At 51.0% G+C, this 26,564-nt stretch overlaps 6 protein-coding genes across 6 annotated transcripts; 3 read left to right on the top strand and 3 right to left on the bottom strand.

Annotated features, from left to right (window-relative positions):
- Positions 1–860: 860 nt before the first annotated feature.
- Positions 861–2,452, top strand: F5B22DRAFT_657912 (ribosomal protein L13e; the record flags this gene model as incomplete). The annotated part of the gene is made up of 5 exons (XM_047980083.1): positions 861–863; positions 954–978; positions 1,152–1,198; positions 1,284–1,442; positions 1,592–2,452. 5 exons carry the CDS (start codon positions 861–863, stop codon positions 1,991–1,993), a joined length of 636 nt encoding a protein of 211 aa, XP_047828699.1. The 3' UTR covers positions 1,994–2,452.
- On the bottom strand, positions 1,874–4,870 carry F5B22DRAFT_615841 (armadillo-type protein). The gene is made up of 4 exons (XM_047975553.1): positions 4,448–4,870; positions 4,272–4,391; positions 4,082–4,216; positions 1,874–4,017 (listed from the first exon to the last, which is right to left on the bottom strand). Exons 1-4 carry the CDS (start codon positions 4,749–4,751, stop codon positions 2,609–2,611), a joined length of 1,968 nt encoding a protein of 655 aa, XP_047828700.1. The 5' UTR covers positions 4,752–4,870; the 3' UTR covers positions 1,874–2,608.
- Positions 4,871–6,518: 1,648 nt separating this feature from the next.
- F5B22DRAFT_615858 (uncharacterized protein) lies at positions 6,519–7,917 on the top strand. Its single transcript, XM_047975554.1, has one exon. The coding sequence runs from the start codon at positions 7,021–7,023 to the stop codon at positions 7,516–7,518; it is 498 nt and encodes a 165-aa protein (XP_047828701.1). The 5' UTR covers positions 6,519–7,020; the 3' UTR covers positions 7,519–7,917.
- A 1,169-nt stretch (positions 7,918–9,086) lies between these two features.
- On the bottom strand, positions 9,087–17,386 carry F5B22DRAFT_648757 (putative polyketide synthase; the record flags this gene model as incomplete). The annotated part of the gene is made up of 4 exons (XM_047979067.1): positions 9,087–15,035; positions 15,196–15,418; positions 15,574–16,604; positions 16,751–17,386. The coding sequence occupies 4 exons, from the start codon at positions 17,384–17,386 to the stop codon at positions 9,087–9,089; spliced, it is 7,839 nt and encodes a 2,612-aa protein (XP_047828702.1).
- Positions 17,387–18,522: 1,136 nt separating this feature from the next.
- F5B22DRAFT_637867 (uncharacterized protein) lies at positions 18,523–21,408 on the top strand (the record flags this gene model as incomplete). Its single annotated transcript, XM_047977499.1, has 3 exons — positions 18,523–19,057; positions 19,112–19,890; positions 21,331–21,408. The coding sequence occupies 3 exons, from the start codon at positions 18,523–18,525 to the stop codon at positions 21,406–21,408; spliced, it is 1,392 nt and encodes a 463-aa protein (XP_047828703.1).
- A 225-nt stretch (positions 21,409–21,633) lies between these two features.
- F5B22DRAFT_313980 (fungal-specific transcription factor domain-containing protein) lies at positions 21,634–24,078 on the bottom strand. Its single transcript, XM_047970640.1, has 6 exons — positions 23,919–24,078; positions 23,613–23,840; positions 23,184–23,541; positions 22,553–23,054; positions 21,986–22,477; positions 21,634–21,891 (listed from the first exon to the last, which is right to left on the bottom strand). The coding sequence occupies exons 2-6, from the start codon at positions 23,821–23,823 to the stop codon at positions 21,724–21,726; spliced, it is 1,731 nt and encodes a 576-aa protein (XP_047828704.1). The 5' UTR covers positions 23,824–23,840; positions 23,919–24,078; the 3' UTR covers positions 21,634–21,723.
- Positions 24,079–26,564: the final 2,486 nt, after the last annotated feature.

Below are 26,564 nucleotides of genomic sequence, written 5' to 3' on the forward strand. Positions count from 1 at the left end.
CAAGCGAATGTGGAACTAGTAATGCGGTTGATTTTGACATCTCGATATACTCGGCTGCTACCGTGGTCGTCGACATTCTTATGTCTGCTGTCAAGAAACACCTCATTGCTGCCCATGGCGGGTACGGCAGGATCGAGTTAACCTGTGCTTGGTTCACCTGGGCCAATAATACCCTGAGCTGCGACCTTCTCAAGATGGATGGGGATACCCAACGCAAACAAGTGCAGCTTGCTATCTCCCAAGGTCAAGACTGCACGCTCGAGGTCGAATTCGAAGACTAAAATGGGTATGGAAGCTATTAGGACTTAGGTCCTGACCAAGATTGTCTACCATACAGACGAGTACCTGTGCTTACACGAACAAGCACTTCTGCTGAGGAGGGGGCTCGGTTGATATAGAGATGTTGATCACTCGGGATATGCTGCCACGACTAGAATGTAACCTGGCAGGTTGAGATGCTGATTCATAATAGATAAAACAATCAAGCTCTAACGCCCGAAATTGCTCTTTCGCCTCGACGTGATATGAGTATATACCTACTAGATCTAGATACCTTAACGAGGCTTGATCGAGGTTACTTGATTACCTAATCAGCCAATGAGTCTCGTCCCCTAAATAAATGCCTAAGCCCCACCTCAATGATAGCAGGCGGGACACATAGTGGACCTAGGTCCAGTATCGCTTATCAGTGAGCCACACCCACAATCTCTAGCCACACCAAAAAAAACCCGGCCGGTCAAGACGAAAGTGCGGGCCCTACCTCTTGTGAATTTCTGGTGCTTCAATCTGGAGACATTGACGACCCGCGACAAGTTCTTTCTTTTCCGACCATTCCCCCATCTTGACCGCACGCAGTCACAATGGTATGTTGCCGCCACCGCCGACAGCATGCTCTGTCTGTCTCGTTATATAGTAGAGAAATGTCCAAATACTGACGCTTCTCTGTCATCTAGGCGATCAAGCACAACAACCAGATTCGTACGTCTGCAGCTCCCGCTTCTTACCCGCCCACAGGAATATTGTATTTGCTAACAGCCATGCAGAGAAGAACCGTACGCTTCCCCCCAGACCCCGAAACTTGTGATGACCGCAACGTATCGGTCGATTGATCCGCCTGGACTGAGGGACAAACCGATTGACATGGCAAATAGACTTCCGCAAGGATTGGCAAAGGCGGGTGCGATGCCACTTCGACCAGGTACGCAGCAGGAAAGATCCGTGCTTGGATCTAGACGAAAACACGAAATTGAACGCATTCTAACTCGAGAATTCTGGAATCATAGCCCACCAAGAAGATCGCTCGTCGCAAGGCCCGCGCTGCTAAGGCTGCTGCCCTCGCTCCCCGACCCGTCGACAAGCTACGACCCGTAGTCCGATGCCCTACCATCAAGTACAACCGCCGCCTTCGAGCTGGCCGTGGTTTCACACTCACTGAGTTGAAGGTAATTCCTTCACACCCGCAATTCTCTTAACGAGAAGCAAGTGGCATGTCTTGCAGTTCGAGATGACCAGTGCTCTGGAATTGACAAGTCTCTGTTTACTTGTTGGTTTTGATGGTTACAGAGTTTTCTAACAAATTATTACTTTATAGGAGGCTGGCATTCCCCGTCTCGTAGCCCCCACCGTCGGTATTGCTGTCGATTTCCGCCGCCAGAACCTTAGCGAGGAGTCTCTCGCCGCCAACGTTGCCCGTCTCAAGGCCTACAAGGAGCGCCTCGTCGTCTTCCCCCGCAAGGGCGCCAAGCACCCCAAGGCTGGCGACAGCAAGGACATCGACCTCAGCAACACCAAGACCGTCTCAAACGTTGCTGCTTCTCTACCTATCATCCCCGTCGGCGAGGGTATCTCCGAGATCAAGAAGAGCGATATGCCCGCTCCCATCGAGGGCGGTGCCTTCGTCGCTCTCCGCAAGGCCAGAAGCGACGCCAGATTGAAGGGCATACGGGAGAAGCGGGCCAAGGACAAGGCCGAGGCCGAGGCCAACAAGAAATAGATGTCGTGAAAACACAACGGATGAAAATCCGAAAGGGAAAACTGCACAGGAGTACTACGGACGCTCATGTTTTACGGGGTTTTCTGCTTTCACTACTGGTTGTGTGTTGTTGGTTGCTGGATGGTCATGGTTGGTTGGCTCTGGCGGTTATATTCTCCCTCTACGCGTGCCACCAGCAGGCAGTGATAATCGATATAAGAGGTGTCAAATTACCTCCGCCTCGACGCTCGCAAACCCACCAAAAGACCCGACCCCGGCGTCATTGCATCTCTCGGTTTTCTTTAGGTCATGCGCAATGGTAAATGAATGGACAAAAAAGAAAGCACAAACCTAGTTCTCTTATCTTGATGATTGTGCTTGTGATATGAACGTCTCTTCAAGTTTGTGTAGGACATCTTCGTTGTCCGTACTGTTACCAGAATAACTCTCTAGGGCTTGTCCTAGGTTATACTTCGGTGGCATGTGTAGGTAAACCGTATATAAAGTGATGACTTCAGTTAAAACGCATCGCTCGCATAAATAAAATTCTACCACCCCCATCATCTATCTATATATGCTCAATTATCCTCATTATATCTTTACTTTCCCGTTCCATATACATATATCACATCCATTTTACTCGTTTCTCCCTTCATCCCTCTCACGAAGTAATCGCTGTCCACCTTCTCGCAATAGGTTCTCGAATGTCCCTCGAGCATTGTCTGATAATTCCCCTGGGCAGTGCTGTAGGAGTTCCGCGACGAGCACGAGGGCGTTCTCCCTATCTACGTCGCGTGTGCTCTTTGTTGGCGCTGGCGCTTGGGCTGGGAGATTTGCTAGCTTGGTGATTTCTGCGGACGCTGACGCTGCGGATGGGAGTTGTGGTGGTAGTGATGGTGTATTGGCGGTGGTGGTGGTGGGCGAGCCTGTTATCGTTTCTACGATTAGAGAAAATAGCTCGGATCGATGCGTCGTCTGCGCTACGGCTGCGGAGCCCTCGGGTGTGCGCGCCATTAGTGCGAAGACGAAGAGCAGCTCTGATCGGAGGGCGGGGAATTTTGTCTGTTCACCCAGGCGGAGCATTGCGTCTGTGAGGGTGGTGTGGGCTGAGTAGAAGGTTGTCAGGGAGGGGGGTGAGTCTGGTTGAGAATCTTGGTTGGTACCGGATGAGGAAAAGGAGGTAGGAGTTGAGGAGTGTAGAATGCGGCATATAGTTGCTATGGCTCTTGCTGATTCCATTTGTGTGGGCTCTTGATCTGATCGCTTGTTGAGATCTATGAGTGAATGCAGTTTCGAGCGCTGGGTTGAGGGGTCTTGCTTGATGATGCGATGAACGTTTGCAGGACAGTTGACGAGGAGGAGTCGCGTTAGAGATACTGCGTCGAATTGGACTTGGGTTTGCGTGTCGAGGTCCCAGATCCGGGGGAGGACTTCTGGATCTAGTAGGCCTGTGCTGCCGAGAATTGCCTTGTTGTCGGCCGGGATGGCGAGGTTCTTCAGAAAACTGAGGATTGAGTGTAATAGTCCTGCGTCCACGTTGGAGGGATCAGATAGGATTGTGATTAAGGGCATGTGGATATTGCGCTTCTGGACAAGGTAGATGCATTTCTCGTCTGAGCGCGCGATATTGCCTAGTGCGAGGCACGCTGCTGATCGGAGTTGAATGTGTGCTGATGATATCCAGTCCTGCAAGGTCTGAACCTCATGACCATCTAGGGAGCAAGACGAGGCGAATAGAGGCTGCGCAGATAAATCTGCCAGCGTCGCTGTGAATGCGGTCTGGACTTGGTTGAGTTGGGCTTCGCCATCGGGTCCCTCTTCGGAGACATCGATGCTTTCACATGCCATGAAGAATGCATTCAGTAGGAGGATAATTGAAGCCGCTGTCTCTAGAAACGATCGCTGGTATTGTTCCTGGGACAGGTAGGTTAGAGCTACGGAGGCCTGTCCGAGGAACTCCTCGGCATCAACTGGTGAAGGCTGATCGTTGGCTAGATGAAGCAAGATGAACGGAGTAGCTGGATGTACTAAGTTCGCCTGGGGTTCTGTGTTGTACATTAACTGGTTGTCCCTCAACTCTTTGTTTACGGAAACTGAATCCCGTCTTACCTTGCGTAGCCACGAAACCAAGTAGCTTGCAGATGTAGCTCATCAACGGAGCTGCATTCTCTCGCCTCAGCCCGGATATAAGGCTTACAAGCTCGGGGTTTATACCAGCTTGGTAAATAGCTTTCTGTGCTGGTTCTGTTGCGAAGTCAGTCAAGATAGAACCATAACTTCATGCGTATGCAGGAATTACCGTAGTCAACGCTTATATTGAACAAGACGGGTACCACAAACGGCAGCATGGAATCATCATTCAACAATAACACGATGCTAGGCAAACATCCCGAGTCGACGACCTTAGCTCTGTTTTCATCTATAATCAAATCAGCCATTGATTCTCATCCTTCTGGTTGAATACCTGTCACTGACCTGTATCCGCTGAGGAGTTTCCTATGACGCGTAGACACTGCACAACAAGCGTCGACCTTAGCCCCTGTGTTGACACCACGGAACAGAAGAACTCAAGAAGCCCGGACTCCCCCAGGGGGGTCCTATTTGCCTCGACGCGAGCAGCATCGCCGACCTTTTGAGCGAGAACATCGAGTTCTGGCGATCCGGGGTCCTTCTTCCACAGATTCTGGGCTATATCAACCACTTGGCCCAGAACCTTGGTCTGCTGAGCCTCATCCTTGGGGAGAGTGGAGAGCAGCTGATCGATGGAGCTGCCGGACATGTTGGGCCGTCCACAAAGCACGCTTCCAATTACATTTGCTTCCTATATAGACAGCAATGATAGCAAGGAGGGCAATGAACTCGATCAGGACGTTGGTACCTTCCCTAGATGGAGTGGGATGAGGGCTGAGTGGGAATGCCTCTCTAATTGCATAGCCTGGCTTAGCAAATATGTATATAGAAGGTACACGCGAGTCTCCAACCAGAGCATTCACTCCCCGATATATCATTTACCCCATTTAAGCGATAGGATAGGGGTGCTCTTTGGAACCAAGGCTCATCTCTACGCACTTGATGACATAAGAGATGTTCTCTACTTGGCGAGTTGCTTATTCTTGTATGAATTGAATTCATGGTAATACTAAAATGTGATGGGGCTTAGCATTCCCATTTCTTTGTTGACCCTCTCTTGTTTATGACGAAAAGCTTCTTGTGAACTTTTGTATTTGAAAATAATAAATATTCCCATGATTTATTTATTGAAGCACTCGGTGGTTCTCTGGATACTTTTACTCGATACTACATATACACTCTTTGAAATAGTGATACCGGAATACGATAGACCTATAGATGCGGTTGTGAATCATCACCTAATCATTCAACCTACAACGCTGTCACCGGGAGAACTATTATTCTACGAATATAGCGTTCGGTAACTCAAATGTACTCATAGAAAAATTGCACTCCTTGAGAGCTTTTAACACATATATATGATTAGGATAAGTAGATACAGAACTTCAGCTAATATATATAAATGCTGCAGCAGTTAAAGCAACTAGTTTCTAGTCGTGGTGATCGTCACAGTCTTGTTATATATGAAACCTGTTTGATTTAGATTTTAACTTTGAAAGGTCATAAAAACCTCTTGCGTGAGCATTGGTGCCTTGCTTCGACGAGACTCCTGGTGCTCTTGCACACAGTTGGAATACTATACACCATGAGTCCTAAAGCCCAACTGCATAAAAACTATCAATCATGAACACCCCTACATCTTAATCAAAGTCGATTTGCTTTTAACATGAAATGAGTTATTCAAAATGATGACGTTGAGGTTGATAGTAAGAATAGGTAACTCTAAATATGAATTTTGTTCGTGAAATGTTATAGTAGCCAAGAGAATACAAAATAGCTGACTTGGAACTTGATATAACGGAAGATGTGCAGAATGAGAGGTACATCTTAATCTCAATCTTACGGGATCCGATGTAATTCTTCCTTGTGGCACCATAGCTATGTCCTATCCTTGCGTTATAATTCTAGCCTCTCTCTTGAACCGTCCGATAAATGACATCGTATCCATAAACTCAAGCCGCCATATTCAAAATGCTTCAAATACGCCTCCGGAGTCTTCCATGTTAACTCAGGACTTCTTCTCATTGTCTATTAAGACTAGTTATTGTTTAGTTCGGCCATGGTTACACAGCGAGCTATAATTTCATTCTCCCCTCATCAATGCCTGGTTATTCAGTGCTTATATAATGATTAGATAGTATTTCCACCTTGATTACTCCGTATAGCATTGGTGACAACAATTTTGATGCGTCCTTGCTTTTGTATTGGGCTAACATTGAAGACCCTGGAATAGGTGTAAGTTCAAGTATTAAGTTACTCGTAACCATAACGCTTTGTACTTACTAGATGTGATGTGGTTGGGCTACTATGAATCTGGAGCTTGTGCCAAAACGAAGCCTTCCGTTTCTTAACGTATGCCAAGCAGTGAAGCCAACAGGACCAAAGTGCGGGTTCTGCAGCCAGTTCTCTTATGATCGGACCGTCGGGATCAGCAAACAGTCGGTGGTTCTACACGGCCGTTATGAGCGTGTCCGGACCCATGTCGTTGCGGAACGCTGGAATCTTCCGATCCCGCTTCAAGGCCTGGCTTCCCTATACTGCTGTCTAAGTATGCATACCCATAACCCTTGCTCGCTGGAGCTCTCTAGAGCTCTCTACCTCCAAACCCCTACATCTATGTAACAGCCTTACGGATTAGCATAACTCTACTTCCCCACCGAAAAGTGGTCTGCAACGGTTGGCCAGCACGATTATGTTGAAGAATGGGTATCACCGGGATAGAGACAAGTTCAGAGTTTAGGTTGAGGGGAAACATTTGTCCATCTGAATGCCACCTTCCACAACGTAGACTTCGACGAATATAAAAGCATCCAACTCAGATCTAACAATGAGGTTTGTAGTTCACTACACCTACAGTATCGATTCAGTCACATAACCAGTTACATCATCACCGACTCTATTCCAGCCATTGAATAATCATGTATAACGCCAAGGTCCTGCTCGCCCTAGCTGCGTTGCTCAACGCATCTCTGGCGCGGACAACGTCCAGCCCCGAGTGCACAAGCTTGCTAGACGACATCGTAGCGCGTGGTCCCACGGTTCCTCCCGCCATCCTACCGTACGTCTTGGCTCAAGCCACGGGCCTTCCGGGCGACACCGGTAGCTTCCAGGACATCCTGAGCCACCCCGACGTCTATTTTTCGCAAATCTGCGGGGCGGCGGGCCAATTGCCTTCGTCATTATTGCCTGAGTTCGCGGCTTGGGGCTCGACGATCCTCGCGTACGCTAGCACCGAGATCGCGGAGTACGACGCCGCTGTCACGGAGTGTGTGACTACGGGCGCTGCGGCTGCTTCCATCACTAGCTATCTCCACTCCATTGTGAGCCAGCCGGTTGGCCTCTGTCAGCCTACGGGCACGGTGTCCGTCACGGCCCAACCGACGGCGACGACTTCGGCTTCAGGGGATGGAAATTAGCGTTCCTAGCACTTTCGGTCCTAGTCGCTGCTGCTGTGGGGGCCATTCTTTGATGTCGTTACTCTGCTACGAAACGACAAGCAGCCGTCGAGAAGGTTCTATATGAGACACTCTGCCTATGTACATACTCTCTAAAGACTCATGCCATGCAATGATAATGACTCACATCTTTTAATCTGGGCTTCGAGGCATGGACGAATAGAATGTTAGGATATGCAGTGTAAATGAATTTTGCAAGGCAACAAGCAGGTAAGCTTTACTCGCGATTCTCAAATGGAAACGAACAAAGAATTGTCATCTCTTTCTAGCTAGCCTCTCTAGAATGTTTCCTTGGTGTTTGTGTGATTGTACATGTGTACAATGGCTGTTTGCTTTGCTGCACTGCACAGGGCCATTCAAAGTTCAGATTAGAAAAGCAGGCACCTATGTAGGTACCTACCTAACAAGCTCAGACCTTATCCCACAATTCTGCCTAGCGTCACCGCTCTCCGATGCCTATATATATCTGCCTGGCCCTCCCATCTCTTGTCTTGTTTCTTTTTCCTTTTTTCTTCTTCATACTTACCTTGGAGGGAGAGAAGGGGGCTCAATAATCCCCATCCTCAGGGCTGGCGGGCCTGCATTGCACATCGTGGTCGCCTTCCGCCTTTTGTCGATGCCTCGTGTGTCCCAATCTCCGCAATTTTTGATTTGCTTCACCTTTTCCGTTTTCATTGCAATCACCACTGCGCGTGCTGATGCGAAGAAGACTGCGCTGCGGTATATGACCTGCGGGACGGCTGCAAATCTGTTTAGTCTGAATAAACCACCTTAATTGAGATGTAGTGATGTCTTACGTATATGGGGAAGGACTGGACGGACTGGACTTGAACAGGCACTCAATAGCTTGCGCTACACAGTGGCCTCGAGCGCAAAGTCTCGTTCTACATCGCCAAATGCCGACTGAGTCCTACCCTGCTTTAGACTACGGCAGTAGCAACCTTACGCGTTGAGAATACCTGGCTAGCGGTCAGACGCGCATACACTGTGAAGGTGTATACGACATGTCGTGAATGTTTCTAGGCGGTACTGTCACGCGCTATCTGAAGACGCCCTCAAGTGTCGTTATTCGCTCGCAATACCCAGGCAACTGCTGTTTACTCGATTGTTAATACATCCTGGAAGAGTTCTTATGACGCTTTAGTACACGGCGATCAATCAATCAATCAATCACTCATATTCCGAGTTCCATTCCACCCAGGTGTTGTCCCTTCGGCAGGCACTGGTGACTATTCGCTAATGACGCATGCATAGAGAAACAAACTGCACACAGATCAAGACAGGTCTTTACTGAGTGCCTATGTTGCGAAAAAGATAATCGAGTGAAACCTATTTTAATCTAAGGCAAACCACTACATAGCAGAAATACTGTTCATAACACATTACGAAGGTGATCCACCACCGAACGCCAGCATCCGATTCCATTGTAAATCATGAATAAGATAGCCACCCGAGACGACACAAAGAAACCCGATACCGAGATACAGAATGAAATGAATGAAGACGACATGACCCGCTGAAAAAGCTATCTACCGCAAGAACCCCGTCTCCTTCCAACTGCGCACGTAAAGCCTTGCCACATCCTCCCCGACAGGACCACAGCCCGCCAGCGCAGGAGAATGCTCGCGCGTCTGGGCCGTATCAAGAAGCAAGCCACCACACGACATCCGCACGAAATTATCCTCGAGGAAATCAATGAGTAAAATAGCAGGATTGTCGCCCTCGTGTTCGCGGGCCCCGATGTCTTTGGTCCGCTCCTTGACTCTCTGGATCCAGTCCTGCAGGGGAATCACGCTATCCCGCGGGATGTCCATTGCGCCTGCGAGGACTGATAGCATCTCCTCCCATGGCTGTCTGATCGGGTTGTCGATGTGGTATACTGCGTAAGGCTGCTCAGCTGAGATCAAGTCGACTAGGGTGCCGGCCACGGTGTCCACGGGGGTCCAGGAGAGCGGACCGCGCAGGTCGGGGAGAGCGGCGAGGGTCTGCGAGGATTTGAATAGGAAGGAGAGGTGCTCCATCGGGTTCCAGTACCCGCTCGTACTCGACCCGGCGATCTGCCCTGGTCTGACCACCATCGCGCGGAAGCGGTCGGGATATCGGTGCAGCGTTGCGTCGAGCATGAGTTCGCAGATGTATTTGGCATCGCCGTATCCTGTCGGGAGCACGGACTCGAGCGTCATGCGGTCCTCGGGAACGCAGGGGTTGCCGGTCCAGATGGGCCAGTGCCCAACTGTTGCGATGGATGAGACGAATTGAAAGGTGAACTTTTTGTTCTGGCCCGCGGGTTGTCGGCTCGAAACCTGTCCTGCGATGTCGAGAAGGTTTCGCATGATCTGGAGCTGTGGCTCGAATCGTTTTACCGGCCATTTGGCGTTCATGAGCCATGCGTTGTGGATGATGTGGGTAGCGTTGGTAAGTATAAAATCATATTCCGTGTCCGATAGACCTAGACAAGGCTTTGACAGATCGGATTCAAACACGTGGAGTTTGTCAAGGGTGCTTTGAGGGAGAGTGATTCCCCTCTGTGAGAGAGACTGCAGTTGGCGCTCCGTTGGGCTGATCTCAAGCTTGCTGCGTCGATTGAGACAGATCACACCAGCCACGTCTGTGCGGTTGGCTAAAGTTGTGACGAGGTGTGACCCTAAGCTTCCTGTAGCTCCGGTGACGACGACGTAGGGGCCGGAATTGGAGCTGCCGCTCGCCACAGTGAAATCGGCGGGCACCTCCTTTAACATGTCGTCGAAGCCATGCGTAAACTGCCGCACGTATTGATCAATGACGGCTTGCCGCACTACAAGGTCAGCAGGCCGATTCGAAGAAACGGGAAGAGGGGTCTCTAGTCTTTCGCACCTCGGGCCCGATGCCATCGCAATTATCAGCTTCTCCTTCTTGTTCTCCGGTCGCTGACCATCTGTCCAATCGACGTGTCCGTAGCCAACCGATTGGAGGTCCTTCTTCCATCGCAACTCATCAGCGACGGCGTGGGTGCGGCCGTCGTCGAAGAACCACCAGCCCTCAAAGAGCCCGAAGATCATGTCGACCCAGTATAGCGTGCCTGTCATCTCGAGCATCATGAGGAAGCCATCGGGGCGCAGGAGCTTCCGCATGTTGGCCGTTGACCCGCAGAGACTGTGCGTCGCATGCACCGCGTTGCTGGCGATGATGATGTGTTGAGTGCCCTCGAGGTCAGCGGCGGGGGCCTTCTCGATGTCGTGGGTGCGGAACTTCATGAACGGATACGGCTTGAACTTCTTGCGCGCCGCGGCAACAAAGGACGGAGCCAGGTCAGTGAAGGTGTACTCTACGGGAACGTTTAGCGTAGCCAATAGAGGTATGAGCCATCGAGTAGTTCCGCCAGTGCCGGCACCCATCTCTAGAATTTTGAGCGGACCGTCCGCCCCATGGAGCTTCGAAGCCAAGCGGCCGAGAAAGTCTTCCATCTGCCGGTAGAAAATTCGGTTCAAAGGCCATTCGCCATACAAGCCTGACACGAGCTCACGACCCTCGGGCGTGCCAAAGACGAGCTTGATACCGTCCGTCTTGCCACGCAAAACCTCCGCCAGGTTGGAGCCCGTGTAGAATGTGAGTTTGTCGGCCGTATTCTGGTCCGGAAAGCGTTGGAGCAGCTCTTCTAGGACCTGCTTACTAGAGGCGGTAGGGTAGGGCACACCCGTGCGTATGATGTGCGTATCGTCGACAACAACGAGCTGTGCTTCCGCTAGCATCTTGTAGAGGTACTCTACTAGTCGACTGTGCTCTTTCGGGTGCGATATGCGCGGGAACTTCTGGTTAGGTGTAGCGTCGCGAAGGGCCACTCCTAGTTCTTCCAATGCCTCCAACGTCAACGCGATGCACATCTTCGTTTGCAGCGGCATCACGGTATCGACATAGTTGGTCTGACCATATTCAGCAATGCGCTCGTCCGTCAAGGCCTTCGTCTCGTTAAAAGCTTCCATTACGGTGGCGAAAGAGAGCTTCAGCTCACCGCTACCGAGGTCGAGCTCTACTTCTTCTCGGGGCGTTGTCCGGCCCGTTGATGGACCGTGGGACGAGGAAGTGACACTTTGCCTATCATCGGATTTGCCGCTGCTGCTCTCCTCGCCGTCTGACATGTAGTCACCGTCGTCGGCAGCACCACCGGCAAGCACTACGGCCTTTTGTACGCATTTGATCAGGCCGGGCATGTCAATGATCTCCATAAGCTCGTCCTCAGGTAGCGTGATCTTGAATGCGCCTTCGATTTCGTGCGCCATCTCCATACCCATGAGTGAATCGATTCCCAAATCAGGTAGCATACTGTCGGGCTTGATCTCGTCCAATTCGAGACCCGATAAGTCCGCTAAGATTTCCTTGACTTTGCCAGCTACGTCTGGTTTGGGAGGCCCCTTCTTTGCCTTACTTAGAGTAGGCATCTGCAATGTCATCGGCGCTGGGGTCAATTGTAGAGGCTTGCCGGCTAGTGCTTCAACCGCCAACGACGAGTCGGGGGCAGACACATTTGTCGTTGAGGCCTTTGGCCCAATTCCGGGCGTGAGTCGCGCCAGCAACTTCTGCATAGTAAGCTTGGCTACCTTCACAAAGCTCACACCTAGGACTGCCTCAACTAGTGAGCCGTCATCGACATCGTAGACGAACACGTCCGTCAGAAACGTCTTGTCGGAAGATTGGTGGTGAGAAGCTAGGACATGGTAGGCTTCTGGCTGTGTGTCGCCTTGTTGGACCTTTGGTGAGCGTATCCATCGTTCGATGCCCGTGGCAAGGAAGATGTCGGAAGGGGATCGGCCGGTCATGCAGTTAACATAGATACCACCCACCTGACAGACGGATTCCGTCATGAATGCGCCATCGACACTCCCAGGCGACGTCTTAGTCTTCCTAGTGACGTATCCGGCAGAGTAACTACCGTGCGCGACGAGTTTTTGCAGCCCACGGTATTCGTCAGAATACTCGACAATCTCAGAGAAAATATTGTAGATATTCCGGTGTGAGAGTATCTCGTCGACATCTCCGCTACTCATCATCTCGAGATACCGTCGGTGATTCATGAATCTCTCGAGACGCGCAAATTCAAGCTTCAGCGATACGTCGTCGGCTGCGCGGAACTCCAGCCTACCCGTAGTATGCATTGTTTTGGTACCACTACTGGAACCATCGGTACTGAATATCTGGAAACTCCATGACTTTTCAGTCCCCTGTGTGTTCTCCTCGGTTGCAATGAACACCTGGCGCGCAGCGTTGATGCAAAGAGGCGATTGATTCTCGACCAGGTGGACTTGGGGCTGTAGAGAAGCTGCCTCAATATCGGGGTGAATGCTACGAACAGCCTCGATAACGAGATCCAGTTGCACAATGGAAGGGCAAATGGCCGCCGTCTGCGCGATGATATGGCCTGCGACGTATTTAGCATAGAGGGGAATCATGGTGTTAACCCGGAACTTTGCCAGCCGGTTGTCCCTGTCTTGGTAGCCGAGGAACGTTAGCAGGGTATCGGGCAACTTCTCTACAGCTGCCTCGATCTTCGGTGCTTCCATAACTACTGTCGTCTGAGACGGGGCCTTCAGCTCCAACCAGTGCCTAGAAGCATCAAACTGATATGGTGGGAGGAGAAGTGGAGTGTGCTCAGTTGATTGCCTAGCACAATGGGCCCAGAACTGTGCAGGCAGCCCAGCCTTCCAGAGGCCGACGGTAGCATCAACTAGGTTGTTCCACCCGTTGTCGTTCGTTATGTTCACGGCTTGGAAATGAGATGTTTTGAGGTTATCCAAAGCCTTGCTAGCCATTGACGTGATAGTGGAAGATGAGCCGGCCTCGAGGAAAATAGCGTCGGGATGACGTTGAGCAAGACGCTGCAACGCGTGGTTGAAGAAGACGGGCTGGCGCATGTGCTCAGGGACAAACTTGGCAGTGAACTTGCCTTGCATGGGAGATTCGGTTGCGCGTTCGATTGGAATCTTGGGCTCACGGAATGTCAAGTCCTGCGCATTCTCCTCTAGACGACTCACCAGCGGGTCGACTAGGGCACAATGGAACGCGTTGGTCACGTTCAATTTCTTGACGCGAATCGTGTTCGTGGTCTTGGGGAGCTTAGCAACAGCATCTCCGACAGCGTCAATGGCCGCTTCAGAGCCGGCAAGGGTAAAGCTCCTGGGGCCATTATAACATGCGATCGAGGCGGCCTTGCTGCTATCCGGTAAGGTAGTAGCAACGTCGGCCAGCAGTCTTTCGACAGCTGACAACTCACCCTCGACGGCCATCATGGCACCCTTCTCTGTGCCCCATGCATCCTGGATCAGAGTAGCGCGGCTGACGATCATCTTCAATGTGTCTTTTACAGACAGCACTTGAGATATGCAGAGAGCAGTCAGCTCCCCGAAGCTATGACCAATGACGGCACTGGGCTGAACACCTGAATCAATCCAGCTTCTGGCACAGGCGTATTGACTAGCGAATAGAGCTGTCTGTAGTTTGACAATGCTGGTAATGGGCGAGCGTTCGAATATCGCCGGGAAAATGCTGTCAACGCCGAGTGAGCGGAGTGTGGCGTCAACGTCATCCAGGTGCTTTCGCAGAAGAGGAATAGACTCGTATAACTGGCGATCCAGCCCGACGAATTTGGAAACTTGGCCACCAAAACATAGTACGACAGGCCTTGAGGCTACGCGCTCCATGGATGCAATGGAATCGCTCCCGCTTTGGAACGCTGTTAATTTTTGTTGTAGGTCGCTCACAGACTCTGCAGTGAAAACTAAGCGCTGCTCAAGTCCACGGTTGGTCTGGCGGGCAACGTTATAAGCGACATTGGCAATAGAGAGATCCTCTTTTAGGGGCTTATTCAAGAATGTTGTGAGTGCCTTGGTATACCGCCGGAGACTCTGATCATCGAGACCACAGAGCCAGAAAGGATACTTCAAGCCAGAAGACTGAGACTGCGATTGGGCACCGTTCTGCATCTTGTATCTAGCTGCTAATGGCGATTCTGTGATTACAAGAGAAGCATTGGACCCGGACGCGCCATAGTTGTTGATAAGCGCTGCACGGAACTTCGCATCCCAAGGAAGTAAACTCGTTGGCACAGTCATATTGTCCGCCGGCGTCGCCTTGATCGCAGGGTTTATAGTAGTAAAGCTGGCTTGCGCCGGTATGGCGCCTTTGTTCATCATGAGCAGCACCTTGATCATCGATATGATACCCGAAGTGCATTCAATATGCCCAACAAGACCCTTGACGGAGCTAATCACCAGTGGGCTCGAGCGAACCGAGCCGCCGAGGACCTGTCTGATACTGTCGTACTCAGCTGGATCGCCCACAGCGGTACCAGTGCCATGGGCTTCAACAACGGATATCTGGCCGGGTGTGAGTCGAGCTGTTTTAGTCACTTGACTAAAGAGATTGGAAAGTGATGGCACGTTGGGGACGAATATGGGCGTGCAGTTCTGATTCTGCTGCACACCTGTTCCAGCTACGACACCCAGTATCTATTGCGGAATCATAGAGTTAGCAACCTCTCACTTCGTAGATCTTTTAGGTATTATAGGGGCTTGTGGGAGTAATAGTAGACGAGTAGTTCGTCTAAAGGATTTTCATTTTCGTTTTGGGGTATTAAGAAAAGGGGGTTTAAAGACTCTAGATACTAACCTGGTCACCGTCTGCCACCGCCGCCGACAACTTCTTCAAGAAGACGACTCCCACACCTTCGCCTCGGCAATAACCGTCTGCCTTGGCATCAAAGGGCTTACATTGGCCGGTTGTGCTTAAGAATGAGGCGCCAGAGAGGTTTTGGAACCACAACGGGCTTGTCATGACATGCGTACCTCCAGCCAGCGCCGCTGTGCACTCGCCACTAATGATAGCACGGCAACTAAAATCTCACAGGTTAGTATTGAACATAACTCGAAACGACGAACATAAGAGATAGATTAAGCTCCGGATTTCGCATGAAGAGGCCACGGCTTGTAATGCGCATTGAAATCGAGATATAAGAACGCAGTTGGGGGAAGATTAGGAGTCACTTACGCTTGATGTACAGCCACAGCGGACGAAGAGCAGGCAGTGTCGATGGTGAGACCAGGCCCGGTCCAGCCAAAGTAATGACTGACTTTTCCAGCCACGAAACCTTGTAAGTTGCCAGTTGCAGAGAAAGCATTCGGGGCATGACAGGCGATGTTGTTCTCGTAATCTGTCGCACACAGCCCGATGTAGCATCCCACACGCCTATCCGGATCAGGCGAACGGAAATATCCTGAATGTTCTACAGCCTGATACGCTGTTTGTAGGAGCAGTCGTTGCTGAGGATCCATGGTCGCGCTCTCCCTGGGGCTCTTCTTGAAGAACTTGTGGTCAAACTTGTCTGGCCCATCGATGAGGTTGGCGAACCACTTTCGCTTCTCATCGACATCGCGGAAAGCAGTCTTTTTGAAGGCGATGCGATCTTTGGGCACCTCCCGGTGTTGGGATTTCGCCGCACAAAGCAAGTCCCAGAATTCTTCGAGGTCGTCAGCACCAGCTACCTTGCACGACATGCCGACAACGGCAATATCATTGTCTGTGATAGCGCGCTGGTCTTTCGGCATATGGGTCGTAGAGTCTTCCATATCCGCCCAATGAACCACCTGGCTACTGATAGCGCGCATGTAGGTGGGTGGCACAAAGCGCGTGAAGCCGAAGGAAATGAAGCTAGTGTTTTTATCCGTGAGGGATTCTCTAGCGCCGGCAAGGGTCTGATGCCATACGCATATCTTCGTGAGAATAGACTCTAGCGCATGGTGATGTAGTTTTCCTCGTGTGAATAGCTCTCCCTGGGTATCTGAACGCGTTGGAATAAGTACTCCAGAAGCGTCAGGGAATTGGAACTCAGGGCTCGCATCGCAAAATTCTAAAAGGGAGGCCATCAACGTCTGATGGCAATCGGCATGAAAACGTCCATAAAGTTCGAGCTCCGTGGAGGAAAACCCGGCGTTCTTCAAACGCTGATCAAGGGTTCTAATAGTTGATGCTGCTGTTGTGACTGTTGCCAGATTCTCATCGTATTCCACGGATATGTATGTCTAGGATCAGGGAGCCATGTCAGTTAGATATTGATAATTCATGTTGAAAAGGGGCTTATAGAACAGAGTAACATGGAAACGGAACGGATATAGAAAAGTCATAAATGTGTTTGGACTGTTGTGAAAGCTGGGGTGGATGGGCTTACAGCTGGGAACTCTTTGATAATGTTCTTGAGCTCTTCCTTAGTATGCGTCGAACCCCAACCGGCACGAAGAGACTTGGAGGCATTGAGATCCGATGCTGCTTCCCTGGCATCAACCACCATGCCAACTAGCAAACCAAGCCTAATAGCAACAGCACCATACCGCTCAAAGTCGGCCGGATTCGCTGAAGCGGAAACAGCGAAGGCACTCAGGAGACCAGTACAGAAACCCAACGTCTCCTGATGATTTTTCAACGCCTCCTCGACATTCACCCCAGCACGCTGGATGAAATCTGTATATTGTGTAAGATGATATATCACGACCAGCGGTATAAGCAATTTATTGGGCAAGGGGTAAGGTGTCTCGAGAGGACGCCCCAACCGCAATGCTTCTGCCATATCCAGGATTTGTCTATATCCTGAATCGTCATGGAGGGATGGAAGGGCAGTTGAGATAGTCGTCCATAGCTGTGGTAGCTGAGCGGCTAGGCTGAGAATCCAAGCATTCTGATTGTTGCTGATCACAGCTTTTCTCACTCGGGAGACTTGTGTGGGATTGCATGATATCGATATAGGACCGAACATGAGAACGGAAGGATGGCTCAAGGTAGAGCGTAGGGAATCAGTGATTTCAGCCATGGTCAGCGTTTCATAGACTTGAATAACAGCCGGGTTAATGTCAGTAATTGATAAGGGAGAAAGAGCTTCTAAAGTCGAAGGAAGCTTGTATATATGTATCGTCTATGAAAAGACTGCTGTTCACACTAAGGATGCAGGGAAAGATATCTTAGGAGGATTGTAGGGCTGGCTATGATACGATCATGATTGTCAACACTGAGAAGCAAAGACACGATATAATAACTAATAACGCGGCTGGCCCGGCTGTAGTTATTTTACATAATCCCATACATACGAACTGCAAGAGTAGCATCCGTTCGCCCAGATTGCTGGGGCAAACAGTCAATGGCCCAAGGCTTTCGGTGCCGGGAGATTTCGGTAGAGCGAGCAGTCCCGGCCCTGCCTACAAAGTTCGGAGCTTCTCAACGCTATGACAATTGGTTGTGCCAGAATCTGCCTGTGACGAGGCAGGAAATGGTAAGCAGCAACAAGCTCGAACCCGAAAAACGAGAACATCCTACATGTCTGCAAATAGGTCGATGTTGCAGGAGCTGAGTCGGCAAAAACACGTAGCATCGAGTTTCCCCGAACCGACGCGACAGCAGGGCATGTGCCTAGCCCTGTCCACGATTAAGTCCTATTATTGTAAAGCCAAAATACTCAATTATTGATTGGGAGAAGACATTTTAGCTCTTACCCAATATGTCTTGACTCATCTGAACTCATGGTGGTACAGTCAGAGTGGTGTAAGGCTGTGGATATCCCGAGTCCGCCGTGAAGGATTTCGGTACGGGATATTTACGAGAGTCTAGCCAGTACGCGGCGCGAGAATCCAAGTGTATCGTACCCAGTGGGTTTGTGATAAGCCGACCTGAAGGAAATGGACGGACTGAGACAGTGGCTGCGATAATGGATTTACATTGTCGTGTGATGTGGCTCCATCGACAAGCGTGACTATGATCGACATGTATGTCCCTTGATGATCAGAATTAATTATCGTAGGTTTATTAGAGCTCGCTGAGAACACTTTTGTCAAGCAGCTTCTGGTATCACTTTTGATACTCAGCCCAATTCACTGAAGCTTCATTCTCCTATTCCCGAATTCATCTTGTCCCCAAGTGTGGCAAGTCTACACACGAACTTTTGAGCACCTCATCATGAGTGAAAGTATGAACTCAAGCTCGACTGGCGCAGAGCCTGAGATCGTCATCATAGGAGGTGGTATCATTGGGCTTGTGCTCACCATCGGCCTTCTCCGTGTCGGAGTTAAGGTCAAGGTTTATGAGCAAGCCCAAGGCTTCCGTGAGATCGGTGCCGGTATCGCCTTCACGGCCAATGCTATCCGATGCATGAATTTGATTGATCAATCAATCCCTGTCGCGCTGCGATCGAGCGGATCTGTTGCGACATCTAACGGTGGCGCTGAAGACCCGGATGACTACCTTCGCTGGATCGACGGATACGATCGACACCGCGAAGACCCTCGGAAGCAGCGCTTATTCTACAAGCTGAGCGCTGGCCCACGGGGTTTCGAGGGCTGTCGACGTGACCAGTTTCTCGAGTCTCTCGTCAAGTGCATTCCCCCAGGCGTGGTTGAGCTCAAGAAGCGCCTCGACACGATTGAGGACAGAGGAGAAGGCCAGAAACTCTTGGTCAGATTCACAGATGGCACCACTGCCGAAGCAGATGCCGGTAAGTGCCCAAGTGCGCACGGTTATGAATGATATGCTAACATAAGGATTACAGTGATTGGCTGCGATGGTGTCAAGTCACGCGTGAGACAAATTCTCCTAGGCGAAGATCACCCTGCCTCGCGCCCTAGCTACTCGCACTGCGTAGCATACCGGACCTTGATCCCAATGGCTCAAGCCAAAGAAGCTATGGGCGAGTACAAGGCCACGAACCAGCACAACCACATTGGGCCGAACGCAAACCTGCTTCACTATCCGGTAGCCAACAACACCATGATGAATGCAGTAGCCTTCGTTCGTGATCCCAACAAGTGGCCAGACGACTCGCAGACGGTGGCCGTGGGCACGAAGGACGAGGTCAGGGCGGCGTTCCAGGGCTGGTGTGCGCCGGTTCGTGACCTCATCGAGCGCTTCCCCGACACGATGAGCAAATGGGCCATCTTCGACCTCTGGGAGTACCCTGTCCCATACTACAACAACGACCGGCTCTGTCTAGCCGGAGACGCAGCACATGCCACGAGCCCACACCACGGAGCGGGCGCGGGCCAAGGCATCGAGGACTCGCTATGCCTTACGACGTTGATGCGGGAAGTGGTAAACGAATGCCGGGCGCATCCGGAGGCTAAAGCCAAGGCGCTCGCAGCGGCTTTCCGGGCCTACAACACGGTGCGGCGCACGCGTAGCCAATGGCTCGTCAACAGCAGCCGACGCGTATGCGACCTGCACCAGCAGGCGGAGTGGGCCGACGATGCGAAGCTCACGAAAGCTGAATCAGTCTTCGAGGAGATGAAGGACCGCACCTTCAAGATCTGGCACTTTGACTATGAGGGCATGGTGGCGGAGACACTACAGGGGTTCCGGCAGCGCATGGGATGGGCAAATGGGATCGCCAAGACGACAGCTATCTATTAGTGTGAATGTAGCATGATGCAGGTAATAGATATGGTACGGCCCATCGGGACGTGAAGCTGTCTTCGCCGCCAGAGACGTGTCTGGGTCTGCAGACCTCCATAGCTGTTGTGCTGTTCAACTACTTGTTCGGTGTCCGACGCAGCCAGGGGCTCAGTGGGCCTGGCCTCTGAGTGGGCTATAGACTTGACAAATTGACGAGGTCTGAGAATTGTAAGTGGCACGATCTGTGTACGATGAAATCTGGTGACTCGCCGGTCTAGACTGGTGCTGTAGACGCGATGTATTTCAGCCACGTCGAAGATGTCTGATGTCTCAAGTATGAGCAGACGCCATACCTAGCTGCGTGAGGCCTAAACTTGGTGTGTGGCAAAGCTAGGTTAAGGGCTAGCTGTCCGGGCAAACGATTCTCGGGTGAAGAGCCGATCAGCCTGGATAGAGGGCTCAGGAGGCACAGATAGCTCGCATTGGCGTGCAGATATTCCACCGAGTCGCCGGAGCCATGTTCACGTTGCCCAAAGTATCGCAAGCGAGAGAGCATCTGCCTATCATCGCCAAGGATATTGGCATGATGCTGCATAGCTGGCAAGAACACCATTAGCTACCTACATGTCGTGTAGGTCATATGCAAGCTAGCCTTGAGTTAGAAGATTACACAGGTATCTGTGTGTGATGTGATATCTGGTAAGAGGAGGTGCAACGTTGGAAAGAGGAGACGCGCCTCAGCTCCTCCTTAGCAGCGTGAGGCTGTATGCGAAGCATCGAGATGAGGTTTTCCATCAACCTTTTCCAGACCCCCCCCCTCTATACCTCTATAACTCTACTAGAACGATACAGTCATACTGTGTGTATACAGTATGACGTATAAGATCCTATAGGGTATACACCAATACTTACTCTAGGTACTATGTATATGTGAACCTCCTGGTAACTCCAATCACTCCAGGTGAGCATATTTTGAAAGAATTTTAATCTCGCTACGCTTTTCAAGCTCGTTCTCTAGTATCTATATAAAGAAACGAACCTTTTGTTACATAGTACAGGCACTACCTACTATACCTACTATACCTACTATACTACTTCATACATATGTACATGATTAGTGCATCCCGTCTAGGTCTGCGAACAGACTGTACCTACATAGTATGAGGTTACTGTATACTACCTCGGAGATACAGCATGTGCATAGGTGACATCGCACGTGGGAGACACGCGAGCATGTGCCTCTTCCGTACTACATAGGTACTACATATGTACTGCTACATTGGGAGCACGTTACATGGACTAAGTATGTGCCTAGCGAATGTGGGCTGGGTACTACCAGCTATCTCCTTGACGGGTAACGGCCGTTTGGAGATGTAACAGCGTTGCGCTAATGTACGAGTCACGATACTTAGGTATATGGTCTCTGAGAGAAGTATTGGGAATTGGTTCGCTAATTAGTAGATAACTCTTCAAAAGCTGAATAGGGGGAGGATTAGGTAGTCGGTGGCAGGAGTTAGGGAGATTTACGAATTTACACCTAAGTATCGTGTTTTGGCAGTTGGACAGACATTCGAGATGTTTGTATTATATTTGATTGTTCTTTCTTCCCTCCTTCACCGGCCTGTAATCGCAATCTTGGGATGCTCTTGGTTATAGATTCTAAGTTGTATAGTTCATATGTAGCCCATACACGACTATTTTGGGGGTGTTGTTTTGCTGTGCTCCGGGTCTATCCCTGGTTACTTACTTACTTATCTAATACCACCCGCCCAACTAAACCTTGTAATTGTAAAAACCCCGACCGAGATTATTGAACTGTTTTATCTCGTTCATGACTTCTCCAATCAGCGGCAACCGCTTCTTCACCGACTCGTCCAGCCCCTCGTGCGAACTGAGGAGTTCCGAGCACAGGGATAACGGAATCGGCATCAGAGGATGAATCTATTTTCAGGAGAAAGAGACGAGGTGGAGTCAGCCAATCAGCCCATAGCAAGGAAGGGAAAAGCATGAGCCTATCGGAAGCAAGTTTGCCTACCTTGAACCAATTCACCTGCGATAATTTCTTGGCTATGCACACTACCTCCTGTGCGGCCAGCGAGGACCGCCTCGCGTATTCCGCCACGACGAAACCACTGTCGTCCGTTGCCGCTTGAACCGTCCGCTCCGCAATGACGGTGACCTGTGAGAAGAGCAGTATCGCGCGCCACATGAGACCCACGAACAGCAGCGCTGGGTCGGCGTCCTGCATGGCCGTGGGATACTTGAGCGAAAAGGCAGCCATCCTCGGCATCATGACTGAGTTGATCAGCTGATGACGGCCCCAGAAATCCCGCGGGGGGTTGGGCTGTGTGGCTGCGAGGTGTTGGTGTGCCAGCGCACGGCCAGCCATGGTGGCGACGACGATGCACTCGGTGAAGGGTGACGTCGGGTTCGCGTCGCTCGATGCGATGGCGTCGGCGAGACAGCCCGTCAGTACGTATGAGTCGTTCTGAAACGCCGCTTCGGGCGCAGGAAGCCGGATGATATTCTGAACGACAATCGGCTTGAGTTAGCAATGGAAACTATTTTCTCTTCCTCGAGAGTGGCCCGTGGATGGCATTACCTGTTCGCTAAAGGTCGGCGGTGAGCCACTTCGAAGGCTCATGAAGCGATCGAGGCAGTAAGCCATCCAAAACGTTCGACGCTTTTGTTCCGATTCAATCCATCCCGTAGAGGCACAATTCGAGCCCAAGTCGTCTGTGTAACGTGCCCAGTCCAGCTGGATGAGCCGAAACGCACGCCCAGCGCTAATCCATCCGCGGCGAAAGTCGATAAACATGAGCTCGTGGATGGCAAGCAGAAGCCATGCTTGCACGTATTCGATCTCGGTCGTTGCTGGACTCGACGGTCCCTCCTCGGGATCCCTGATCAGCCTCCGCGCCTCGTAGTACAGTGCTTCTCCCATTCCCTGGTAATGTGCCGAGGCCGCCGCAGCCGCTGTCCACAATGTGTACTGTAAACCCAGTTGTTGCCTCGTCTTAGTCGTCTGTCGTGCCCATGATGAATACCACCCCTGATGTACTATCGGCATACAGGCGTCAACCCGATCGAAATACAACTGATCTCTGTAGCTAGTCAGGATCACGTCACGCTCCAAGTTCTAGTTTGGTCGAGGAGCTAAAGGAGCTTTTAGACTCCCACGACTACAATGTAGTCTCGCCACTTCCTTACTCAAAATGGATTGACAGACTTACAGTTCCGCCTGCATCAAGGTCGATACGTTTGTGGTGCAGAATCCATTGGAGTCCTCGAAAGCCGCCAGATTATTTCGAGTTTCCAGGGAGATCGACTCCTCAAAGGCTCGCGTCGATGGTGCTGACACCGCGCTCTCCGATCCAGTTGTAGTGCTTCCAATGGAAGAGCCGTATGGCGGAGGGATCGTAAGGCAAACGTCTTGCAATAAACCTTCGGCGTCCGCAGTGGAAAAGTCCCACTGCGAGCCCAGTTGGTCTATATCGGTTGTGAAGATATCGTCCGACCAAGTGTCCACGCAGACTGGCTCGACCATGTCGCCATCACCTTGCTGTTGGTTGACAGCGCCCTCGAGTGCGGCTGCCACCCATGAACAGTATTAGTTGACATGTCTCTATCAGGTGGGATGGTAGAGGATGGACTATACGTGCCGATGCGGGCTTGCATGGCTTTTAAGTAGCCGCGCTTGGGTCCTCGAGGTGCCCGGGTCGTCGTGGTGAAGCAGGCGACGCCAGCGGCGGCACATACACCACACTGTGGATGCTGGCGATCACAGCGCAGCTTCCTTCGCCGACATTCTTCACAAGCACCACCAGGTCGTTGCCGTGCTGGTGTACCAGGCGCCTCGATTTGCTGCGACATGGTGGTATGCCCGCGTGCTTACCAAGCCTTTGTAAGCTGCGCTGGACAGGGCCATGCGAATGAATAATAAGGGAAAAAGGAAGGAGTCCACTCACTCGGGGCCTGTTCGAGGTTACGGTGTGTTAAGAGCGATGACGATGTTGGGGGTCTTTGTCGAGCTCCCTACCCGACCTGGATAACTAATCAACTATATAACATAGATAATCTCTTGGCAAATGGGTGTGTCCATAACCACGAGAACGAAACGAGCCGATAGTCGCCACGACAGGTCGAGAGTCGCCACAAAAGCTAGAGTCCAGACGAATTCACTACGTACTAATAAGACGTGCTGGTCTCCCTAGGTCAAACGGCCGGCTCCAGAGACCCTAAGTACGGCATAGCCCACAGCCGTCTTATCATAACGGCGAGCTGTAGGTAGGCCGGGGCAGAGCTCTATGGCCATCGAAGCAAAGTCTCTAGATCGAGATATAATCTCTGTGTACAAATACCGTATGCGTTAGCGTAGGATCGCGCACTATGCGCAGGATCACACACAAGGGCCATATCATAAGTACCTACCTGGCTGTCTATAGCTCGTATGTTCGAGGGAATAAGCATACGAATAGCGTAAGCTAAATATGTGTTAAGTAGAGCTTCTCAGTCATACTATCTGACATGTCGACCATCGATTTTGCCCTTATTTATCTAGCAGGGGGAGTCACACCCCGAACGTTCTCTTCTCGCGGTTTCATGACGAAAGCTATGTCATACTCATCATGATAGTCATGACGATAGCTATGTCGTAGTCATCATGATATGGAGTCGTGACCCGGCGATGAAGCTTCGCAACGGACTTCACAGGTATCGTAGGATGATGGTCAGCAGCCTTCCCTTCTGAGCAGTGATTTTCACGCTACGCCGCACGTAGAGTAGTTCTTCAACGTCCGTATTACCCTGACGCGTATTATCGTTAGACAGACAGGCAGAGGTAACATGGTCACTCGCATCTGCGCAGATGACAGGATCCGGAGTGGGGGGGTTGGAAGGCCATGGACCTGGACCCAAACAGAGGGGACCATGAATCTCGAGAGACGAGTCTCGACGATGAGATTCACGAAGTCTCACCAATGTCTCGCTCACCGAGCACTGAACCCTCCGTGCTCGAGTCTTCAGCCCCGTGCGGAGGTGGTCCGATCTAGATACAGGCTTGGCAAATGACCGTACGATACGTATCTGCGAGCGTACGGCCTAGGCCTCACGTCAACGGCAGGCAGTATAGTCAGTAGAGCGGCAGGGAGGAACCGCAACATTACTAAAACTACCTACCTAGTACACCGCCAAGATGACGCCGCCAAAAGAGCACCCATGCATACCGTAGCATCTACATACGGCTGAAGGAGGTGTGCGCTCCTCGAGAGCCAATAGATGGAGCTGTAATAAAGTGTTTGGCATCCTATCCAGACATCAATATGAAAGTGCGCAATGTCTCGTCCAATGCCTATGGTAACAGTGTCACAGTGCCATGTGCATATATAGGTATATGTAGAAGTGAGGATGGCGGCGTTGTGTCACCGTCTACCCCCTTTACACGACTTGTCTTACCTTACCCTACTTACTACCTGCCTACAGCTTGCTACATGTGTATGTAGCGCACACGTGTGGTGGTATCGTATGTATGTTTTCATGGCTATATGTATACCACGTTAGTTATGTGTGACCCATCTAGATTGTATCTCAGGTACCGGTAACCGAAGGACCCTGACCCCAGGTCCCTATTCTTATTCTTAATCCTGATTCTTAGGTATTTCCTATTCCCTGTCTATATCTACCTATACCCCTGACAAAGGGCGGAGCCTTGCCCACCGCATGTTTACGTACGTCGCCGACCTATATTCATTTTCTGCGCTGTAGGCTTGACTGGTATCGCGTGGGTATATGAACACACAGTAAGCTGCTGGCGATGGGGCTAGGATCTCTGACGGCAATGATAGGGGAAAATAGGGAAAAATAGGGAACTGGATAAACTTGCACCCGCCGCACGGCCCTAGGGAGAGACGGAATGGATGGATCTCTCGTAAATGCAAACGCACAATCATGGCCTAAACTTGAAGAGGCACCCATGGGACGGACCATGTAGATATAAATATGGCTAACCTATCATGTTGTACAGCATGCAAGGACCCAAGTCTTGAAGTGCTTAGGCCCCAGGATCTGGCCAGGACGCGAGTCCACCAGAAAGCCGTCATGCCGCAACGCAGCCCGCATCACTCGAGACTCGGATTCTCGCATAACGAAGTTCGCAGTTCGCTATTCGCATATGATCCTATGCCTTATATGGTATACCGGTCCCGAGGATGATGGTGATTGACGCAGCCCTACTTCGTAGGCATTTTCGCACAGGAGTTCTCTCGGTATCACGCTTGTCGAACCAGGGTACTTTTACATACTTACTGTAGGTACCTACTTAAGTCCATAGTACCTATCCACATCTGTAAGTACTTAAGCAGGTATCGTCGGCACATTACCATAAGCAGATAAGCACTACTGCGTCAAGTACCTAGTTACGGCGTGGGATTCCCATGTACACCACAGATAGCGACGAATTAACCCGGGTTTGTGTCTTTACGGCATATACGTCGGTAGGTATGTACCAGGTAGGAAGAGAGAGTTCCAATTGGTAACGGTACATGTGACCTACTGGGGGTCCTGGCGCTGGGGCACTATTCAAGCTTCTCACACTCGCGCTACAGTGCACTAACAGG

The sequence above is a fragment of the Xylaria bambusicola genome, assembly GCF_022495145.1.
Source record: "Xylaria bambusicola strain CBS 139988 unplaced genomic scaffold F5B22scaffold_36, whole genome shotgun sequence".
Taxonomy (NCBI): Eukaryota; Fungi; Ascomycota; class Sordariomycetes; order Xylariales; family Xylariaceae; genus Xylaria; species Xylaria bambusicola.

What these genes read in the sequence shown, in the direction of transcription:
- F5B22DRAFT_615841 (XM_047975553.1), bottom strand. Translation starts at nt 4,751, where the DNA reads ATGTCCGGCAGCTCCATCGATCAGCTGCTCTCCACTCTCCCCAAGGAT. An exon ending in CAATATAAGCGTTGACTACG is followed by an intron (nt 4,217 to 4,271) that starts GTAATTCCTGCA and finishes ACTTCGCAACAG; the next exon opens with AACCAGCACAGAAAGCTATT. An exon ending in TGGTTTCGTGGCTACGCAAG is followed by an intron (nt 4,018 to 4,081) that starts GTAAGACGGGAT and finishes TGTACAACACAG; the next exon opens with AACCCCAGGCGAACTTAGTA.
- F5B22DRAFT_615858 (XM_047975554.1), top strand. Translation starts at nt 7,021, where the DNA reads ATGTATAACGCCAAGGTCCTGCTCGCCCTAGCTGCGTTGCTCAACGCA.
- F5B22DRAFT_313980 (XM_047970640.1), bottom strand. Translation starts at nt 23,823, where the DNA reads ATGTCGCAGCAAATCGAGGCGCCTGGTACACCAGCACGGCAACGACCT. An exon ending in AGCCATGCAAGCCCGCATCG is followed by an intron (nt 23,542 to 23,612) that starts GCACGTATAGTC and finishes CATGGGTGGCAG; the next exon opens with CCGCACTCGAGGGCGCTGTC. An exon ending in CGCCGACCTTTAGCGAACAG is followed by an intron (nt 22,478 to 22,552) that starts GTAATGCCATCC and finishes ATTGTCGTTCAG; the next exon opens with AATATCATCCGGCTTCCTGC.